Below are 8827 nucleotides of genomic sequence, written 5' to 3' on the forward strand. Positions count from 1 at the left end.
GTGGTGGAAATATTCAATCTGTTTTCAAGAGAGTTTTTTGGGGAAAAAACCCTAATCTTTCCAAGTCAGATTCTGTGCAGAATAACCATAGTAAAATAGACTGCTGGACTGAGGAACAAAGTGGTGCTTTTGTTACTGTGAGTAGCTGGGCTGCTACGAGCAAGCCAACACGTAGATAATGCAACAGAAGCAGTTGAAGTGTTTTTAGGATGCTGATAAAAGGCTTTCAGCCAAATTTATTCCTTTGTTCTGCCGTAACAAGAGACTGAAAGCAGATTTCAAGACACACTGAAGTGCCATCTTTATATCTGAATATCAGAGATCTGAATGAAAGAACCCAGGACAAGGCTGACTCATGCTACATGACCTCTTGAGCATCTGACCAGTGTGGGAAGAATAGTGCTGATGTAAATGACAAGGGAACTCAGTGCTTTCCCACCTGTGCCTTTCATCCCTGCCTTTCTAAGCTGGACTAGCAGTAGCCCAGAAATGCATGAAGATATGAAATGTAAAGACATTTATGTGCCTGCACTTCCCAGGTGTTAGGTGAAACTTCCCAACTCTGATAACTCCTCAGAAGGTCTGTATGGGGCAAGATGCCTGTTTCTGAAGAGGGAAGACTCTGGCATACTGACGCGGAGCACTTCTTCATAGCTGATACAGACACACCCAAGCACTCTCTGCAGGTTTGAGCCATGCCAAGTTGGGCAGCTCTGATGCAGAGATCATGTAATGGTAAAGCCACTACACTGGTGTGGTACCAGCCCAAAGACAGCAGCCTATTCATTAAGTGTGGCATCAGCCTGAGACATCTGTGCCACTTTTAGACTCCAGTCAGCTTGAAATACAGGCAGAGATGCTTCTTTCTCGCTGTCCCCAGGTAGGAATGCCATATGCTGAAGACTGTAGGAACCTCTACTTGGTGTCTGAAACACTAAATTACCTGTCTGCTGACCTGAAGGATATACCAGCTACCTTAAGCTGTTAGGTGAAAGAGACATGGGTAACTGATGAGTTGAAGTGGTTTTGGCAAGTATAAGTAAGGGCATTTCAATCACTGTCCTAGACATCTCTGCACAGAGATTCACTTGTCTGCTTCTTCTGTGGTACTGTAACTGTACTGGCACTCTGAATGTATCACATAATGCCTGCACTATCGGTTATTCTGGTGAGGAGTAAACTAAAACGATTATTCCCATGTGCTCATTTACCCACATGTACAGCAGCTATAAAATCAGCTGCTGGAACTGAAGAATTTTTGCCTGTGGAATTGATTAGCATGTTACAATAAAGGCACTTCTGATGCATTTGAGTACAGACGGGGGCTGAATACATATCCCTGTTATCAGGGCTTTGCTTTATGTAAAGACAGCCCTGCATTGTGCACTGAGTAATGAATTCTACAACACACAGCTTCTTATTGTTGTCAGTTATTGGGGGCTCATTCTCCTAATGTGGTATGTAAATATCTCTCGTTAACATTAACGACGACTGCGTGCTTGGCCCCTGAGGAGAAGAATGCATTCTGTCTAGCTGTGCCACTGATGATGAGAATACTGTTACAGTGACTGCAAAAATTTGCCTTTATGATGTTGGTTATCCAGACAGGTTTTGGTAGAATTCACAGAATCATCCTTCTGTGCCCTTGACCTGTTTATTTCCTTGCTTTGAACTGCTACAAGAAACATTTAAACACCTTCTTACACCCACAGCATCAAAATGCAGAGAAAGGGACTGGGTGCTAAACTCTGTTAAACACAGGCAAGACATAAGCCTGGGTTTAACACCTGAGTGTATGTTTGACTGCTAAACTCTGTTAAACACAGGCAAGACATAAGCCTGGGCTTAACACCTGAGTGTATGTTTGACTGCTAAACTCTGTTAAACACAGGCAAGACATAAGCCTGGGCTTAACACCTGAGCGTATGTTTGACTTTAAGCCACCTGATTGAAACCAGCGAGAGGTCTCAAACCATTAAGCACTTTGCTGATTGTTTTACCTGACTTTGTGCACAGGCTGTTGTCACTGACTGGGGACCAGAGAAGTGTGTACTGTACAGCATTGAGCTCTGACTACACAAAGCCACTGGACCACTTGGTAGTGAATTCTTAAAGAAACCCTCTGAAAGAGCAACCAAACAGAGAGGGATCTGGGGGTGCTGATTGATACCCACCTGAACATGAGGCAGCAGTGTGCCCAGGTGGCCAAGAGAGCCAGTGGCATCCTGGCCTGCATCAGGAATGGTGTGGTCAGCAGGAGCAAGGAGGTCATTCTGCCCCTGTACTCTGCACTGGTTAGACCACACCTTGAGTGCTGTGTTCAGTTCTGGGCCCCCCAGTTTAAAAGGGATGTTGAGATGCTTGAGCGTGTCCAGAGAAGGGCGACGAGGCTGGGGAGAGGCCTTGAGCACAGCCCTACGAGGAGAGGCTGAGGGAGCTGGGATTGGTTAGCCTGGAGAAGAGGAGGCTCAGAGGTGACCTCATTGCTGTCTGCAACTACCTGAAGGGTGGTTGTGGCCAGGAGGAGGTTGCTGTCTTCTCTCAGGTGGCCAGCACCAGAACAAGAGGACATAGCCTCAGGCTGCGCCAGGGGAAATTTAGGCTGGAAGTGAGGAGAAAGTTCTTCACTGAGAGAGTCATTGGACACTGGAATGGGCTGCCCGGGGAGGTGCTGGAGTCGCCGTCCCTGGGGCTGTTCAAGGCAGGACTGGACGTGGCACTTGGTGCCATGGTCTAGCCTTGAGCTCTGTGGTAAAGGGTTGGACTTGATGATCTGTGAGGTCTCTTCCAATCCTAATAATACTGTGATACTGTGAGAATGTGACCCACAGAGATTTCTATTGAGAGATATGTAAGTTAAAAGGCAAGGCAGTTGCTGGCCCCATCTGTACAGTGCACTACACATGCCTTGGGATACTCTCCATCCCTGCAGCCAGCAGACAACAGCAATGCCCTTGCCGCTCTGCCCTAAACCTCCAGAGCAGTGTGACCACATGCAAACTGCCTGCTGGCAAAGGTGACAGCCTCTGCTAACCTCTGCCAGCCCCACAAGATTTCTGGAGGGTCCCTGCAGAGCAAAGGCAAACCTGCACTACAGAATGACTGCTACAGACCTCTGAGTCCAACACGGGCTCACTCTCTGGTTCTGGTTCACAAACAGGGACAGGGACAGCCCATGTGTCAGGCAGGGACTGTAATTCCCCCTTCATTATCTGTGAGCTCAATTGCTGAGGGGGTTTATTCTGTTCTCAGCACAAAACAAGATGGTGCTTTCATGGGCTACACTAAGCTTTCTCTTCCAAAACAATGGTGACCTGATCATGCAGAGGTCACACCTGGATAGTCTGATTTTAGGGAAGATTACTGAAGAGGCTGAGGATCATTTCTGGGAGCATTTCATAGGGCAAACTCATTTCTCCCCTTTTTGTTCTGTTCATGTAACAACTTGAACTTAACAGTTTGTGCCAGAGAAAATAATCATCTTTGTTTGGAAGAGACCTCCAAGACCTTCACGGTCCAACCTTTGACCCAGCAATGCAAGGTCACCATTAAACCATGTCACTAAGCACTAGGTCCATATGCTGTTTAAACAAGTCCAGGGATGGTGACATGATCACTGCCATGGACAGATTATTCCAATGTTTGATAACCCTTTCAGTGAAGAAATATTTCCTAATACCCAGCCTGATAACATAGGGCATAAGGCAGCCACTGTGCCAAACTCTCATCTGGGCTAATTGACCTTTAGGAAGACTAGGGGAAGAAATTTCCAAAGACACTCATATAGCTCATGAAACCTAATTCACTGACTCAGATTTTCCAAACTGTTTTAGTCCCTAAAGATGATGACAGACATCTACTGCGAATCTGCAAGAGGATCCTAGGCAGAGTGCATGCTGAATTCATCTCAACTTTCATAGAATCATAGAATCAACCAGGTTGGAAGAGACCTCCAAGATCATCCAGTCCAACCTATCCCCCAGCCCTATCCAGTCAACTAGACCATGGCACTAAGTGCCTCATCCAGTCTTTTCTTGAAGACCTCCAGGGACTCCACCAAGACTCAGCAAGAACCAAAGAAATCTGTGTGCAAACATCTCTAAATGACTACAGTAAAATCACTTCAATGCTTTGGAGATTTTTACCCAGAAAAATTAAGTGGAATAATTATAATGGAATTTAAAATGTTCAAAACAATGGCATCTGAAAGCAGTCAATGAGAGCACCGAAGCAAATGCAGGCACTGTATGAAGCAATACATATTTTCCTGATTAAATATGGAGGTGAGGAAAACATGGACCACAAATTAAAAAGTGAGAAAAATAGTTAGCCAGGCATATTTGAGAGCAATAACTTGCAAGTGAAAGTGACTATTAATCCCTGAAGCTGATATCTAATCTCAACTGTGTTATAAGACAAAGGCACATCATGCTTTGATTTTTGTGTTGGGTTCAATTTTAGCTTAGTTTTCTGCAAGTGGGTGAGATCAGATGGTCCAAAGTTGCCATTGCTGGATAGCAAGGCAATGTGATCCCCAGGGACAGTGCTTAAACATGATGGATTAACAGCATGTTCAGTGACTGTTGGGAAACAAGCAGTATTATTTACAGTTGTAATGAGGCTCAGCAAGCATCCAGCTCAATAGAAGAAGGAAATAATTCATGCTTCACTGGAACACTTAGCACAATGGGGTGTGCAGAATGACTTCCATTTTTTTTTCCATGTTTAGCAAATCTGAGAAATGTAAGCTCAGGGAAACAATGCCTAGTCCAAGCATGGATCTCATCATCATACCCCTTCTGAAGTTAACTCTGAAGGTGAGACCCCATTACTCGTGGCAGCTGTAAAACATAAGATTGGTCTCCTACCAGCCACCACACTGCTGCTCTGAAGATAAGAATGAGAGGCTGGAGATCTGTGGATGATTTTCTTTGCAAATGGTAATTAGTGTACACTTGTGATCTTCACAGCATACCGCTCCAGCTCACCTCTGGACATGTGAGCTGCCAGGCACAAGCTCACACATCTGTTACACAAACCAGTTACACCAGCCTATGCTAAATGCCTACAGCAAAACTAGATCCATTCTATACAACAGCAACACAATCTTCTCTGTGCACACCAAATGCCCACTGGTCAGAAGCTCTAAATGATCCATTTGACCACTTTGCACATGGCCCAGAGAAGTAAAGCAAATACAGATTTGACCAAGGTCACCCTTCCCTCTGTTAGCATCCTTCCCTTCACAAACTTTACCCTTTCCTTCATGAACATACTTCCCTTCCTGAACTTTGCCCTTCCCTCCATTAGCATCCCTCCCTTCACAAACTTCACTTTTCCCTCCATTAGCATCTTTCCCTTCCTGAGCTTCCCCCTTCCCTCCATTAGTATCCTTCCCTTCCTGAACTTTGCCCTTCCCTCCATTATTGTGCTAGGAAAGAGAAGGTGGGTGACGTACCCCGTGGCGATCTTCATAGTAAGCCAGCTTGGATTTGGTTAAGACAAAGAAGCGCACTTTGAAGTTGGAAGGTGAAGTCCTCCTCTTCTGCTGGGATTTTTTGATCAGCAGTTCCTCTAGGAGCACACAGTTATTCATGGCTGAGCTGAGGATGGTTGTGTCCCAGGACATGAGATACTTGTCCTATGCACTGTCTGTCCAAGAAAGAGACAGGAGAAGAAGACAGTTATTTCGTCGCTTTTTTTTTTGTTGTTTAAAAGGTGTTCAAAAAGCAGTGTAGGTGCTTTGAGCTTTATCTTCCCATCTACAGCAAAGCTTCCTTTCTGCCAAACCATAACCACATCCTCTCTGAAGTCATAAACTGAACAGCACATGTTGAAATATACGCTAAGGTAAATGTTGTGGAAAAAATAACACTTGAGGGACATTCGGTGAGTCAATGATTAAGGATTGATTAAAGAGGTGTGACATGATTAAGCATCTGTCTCCTACTTCTCCATCAAGCAAATACAGTTATGAGTGCATGAAATGAACAGGAGGGTAAGTGAAGTGTCTCTGCTGTCCTCTTAGAAGTAGGTCATACACCCATATTTCTTTTCTGAAGGAATGGTGCCTTCCCCTTTAGAGCATTTAACAGTTCACTGTGACTTCCAGAAACACAGAATCCCCTGATATTCTAGAAAGGAAAACAGATGATTTGAAATAATTTATGTTAAAGCTGAAAAGATGCACAAAACATTTCCATGGGTAAGGGGAGCTTGACTGAGACAGTATCCAAATCATAGAATCTACCTGGTTGGAAGAAACCTCCAAGATCATCCAGTCCAACCTAGTACCCAGCCCTAGTGAATCAACTAGACCATAGAATCATAGAATCAACCAGGTTGGAAGAGACCTCCAATATCATCCAGTCCAACCTAGCACCCAGACCTAGTGAATCAAGTAGACCATAGAATCATAGAATCAACCAGGTTGGAAGAGACCTCCAAGATCATCCAGGCCAACCTAGCACCCAGCCCTGGCCAATCAACCAGACCATGGCACTAAATGCCTCATCCAGGCTTTTCTTGAAAACCTCTAGGGACAGCGACTCCACCACCTCCCTGGGCAGCCCATTCCCATGACAACCACTCTCTCTGTGAAGAACTTCCTCCTAACATCCAGCCAATACCTCCTCTGGCACAACTTGAGTCTGCATCTCCTCATTCTCTCACTGGTAGCCTGGGAGAAGAGCCCAACTCCCACCTGGCCACAACCTCCTAGATTTCACACAGAGATTTCATACATCTTGTTTTGAGGAAGTTTCCCACATGAAATAAAAGTAAGCAAAGAAAATTACATTCAGAGTCTACTTGTATAAAGAGTGATGAATATTTGTAGTTTGTTAAATATTTAAACTGCAAGCAAATGGTTGCAATAACTGATAAGTAGTCAATTATGCCTGGTAACTATTGACTGCTTCAGGTGCAGTCTAATGAGTCTATGGCTGGATGCTCCAGGAGACACAGGCACAATCAATACCAGTGCAATCAGTAGCGAAGCAAGGACAATCAGGACTTCAGGGCATCATTCAGGGCAGTCTGCACCTGGATAGATCAAGAATTATGAACAAAGTCATACGTGCCCAGAGCAGTCAGTACAGCAGCACTGTGATCTTTAAAAACAAATGCAGTTCTCTTCTCTCTGCAATTTCACTTTTAATACGTTGGGGTTTTTTTGTTCATAGAATAGAATCATAGAATCATAGAATCAACCAGGTTGGAAGAGACCTCCAAGATCATCCAGTCCAACCTATCATGATGTATAATTGCATTGCTGACCATGGAATCATAGAATCAACCAGGTTGGAAGAGAGACCTCAAAGATCATCCAGTCCAACCTATCACTCAGCTCTATCTAATCAACTAGACCATGGCACTTAGTGTCTTGTCCAGTCTTTTCTTGAACGCTTCCAGGGACAGCGACTCCACCACCTCCCTGGGCAGCCCATTCCAATGCCAATCACTCTCTTTGGGAAGAACTTCCTCCTAACCTCCCCCGGCACAAAAGAGGTCTTGACCTTAGTAGCTTGACTTGTATCAGTACAGAGAAATCTATCACCGGTTTGTAACAACATTGCACCTGTAGTTGTAAACACTTCTTTAGGTCTACGTTATTCCATCTCGTCTCTTCTTTGCACTAACTGTAGCATGTTAAGGACTTTCTTAAAAGTCTTTGTAGCTTGAGCCAAGAGGGGCTTGCAGTCTGCCAAGAGAGGTATACACATCTCAGAAAACTGAATATAAATAGACATGCAAGGGTGTGACACTGCAGCTCTGCAAAAAAGCAGGGCATACAGGGCAGGAAAGAGATGAGACACCATCACATAGACCTCTGAGGGGAGCAATGCTGCTGGAGATGAGAGGATGTGGGATGAGAAGAGATTTAGCAAGAGTGGTAAGTAGTTGGGGGAGAGCTAAGAAATAATTTGAATGTAGTGAGTGGCAGCTTGATTTCTTCACGAGATAAGAGATGAGTTGGCAGAGGGACATGAAGAGAAGAGCGATGTGATCCAGCGTTCAGATAGGGGGCTTGGCAACTGCACTTCATTTGGTGTAAACATGGCATGATGTGATGTGCTGTCAGAGATCTGACAGGAAGATGCTGTGTGGGTCAAGGCAAGTGAGAAATGAGGGGCAAATGAGGGAGAATTGGACAGGTTGAGCTGCCATGGAAGAGAAGCTACAGATTTGATACCACACATGTGGAGAGACACACAGAGTTATAAGAAAACAAGCACAGATTTTGCCCTGGAGCAACAAAGAATCTGATAGTTATGTTAGAAGTAGCAGGATTTAGCAGGCAAGATCAGCCACTCTGAGTTTTCCATGCTGAGTTCAAACTGGTGATGGGCTAGCTAAGACATTAGCTAGAGACAGAATTAAGATGACCATAAGGAAGGAAGCATGGCAGCACAGCTGGATTTGGGTCCCACTGAGATATAAACACAGGAGCTGATTTCAGGGAGAGTTGCTAGTTCTGTTTTGCAATATCTTTATCAACTGATAACTCTTCTCTGCTGAACTAGAAAGGGAGACAGGGACTGACATACTTTAGTATCTTGCCACAGATCTATGCCTTCATGCTTCTTTTTTCTCTTTAATATCAGACTCCACATGTAGCAAACACACAGATATTTAAGTGTAGCAAGGCAAAATCAGAATGTGAATGGTCTCTAAAGCTAATGAATAAATAGCCAGGATGACATGAATATACAAAATAATGAGTGAAATTTTGTCTTTCTATTTAATTATGCATTTATGAAGGAGCAACCTGCTTATGTGCACTTGAATTCACAGGTATTTAAGTGTAGCAAGGCAAAATCAGAAT

At 44.3% G+C, this 8827-nt stretch overlaps 1 protein-coding gene across 2 annotated transcripts in view; it reads right to left on the reverse strand.

The window, feature by feature from the left end:
- The window catches only part of ITK (IL2 inducible T cell kinase), a 31881-nt gene extending 26252 nt beyond the window's left edge, over positions 1-5629 (reverse strand). Inside the window, exon 1 of one of the 2 annotated variants that reach the window (XM_064161973.1) lies at positions 5459-5629. In XM_064161973.1, coding sequence (XP_064018043.1) covers positions 5459-5629 — 171 coding nt within the window. The remainder of the gene's footprint in view (positions 1-5458) is intronic. The other variant, XM_064161974.1, reaches the window with a different exon arrangement.
- Between the last annotated feature and the right edge of the window lie 3198 nt (positions 5630-8827).

This window comes from Pogoniulus pusillus, chromosome 22 (assembly GCF_015220805.1).
Source record: "Pogoniulus pusillus isolate bPogPus1 chromosome 22, bPogPus1.pri, whole genome shotgun sequence".
Lineage (NCBI taxonomy): Eukaryota > Metazoa > Chordata > Aves > Piciformes > Lybiidae > Pogoniulus > Pogoniulus pusillus.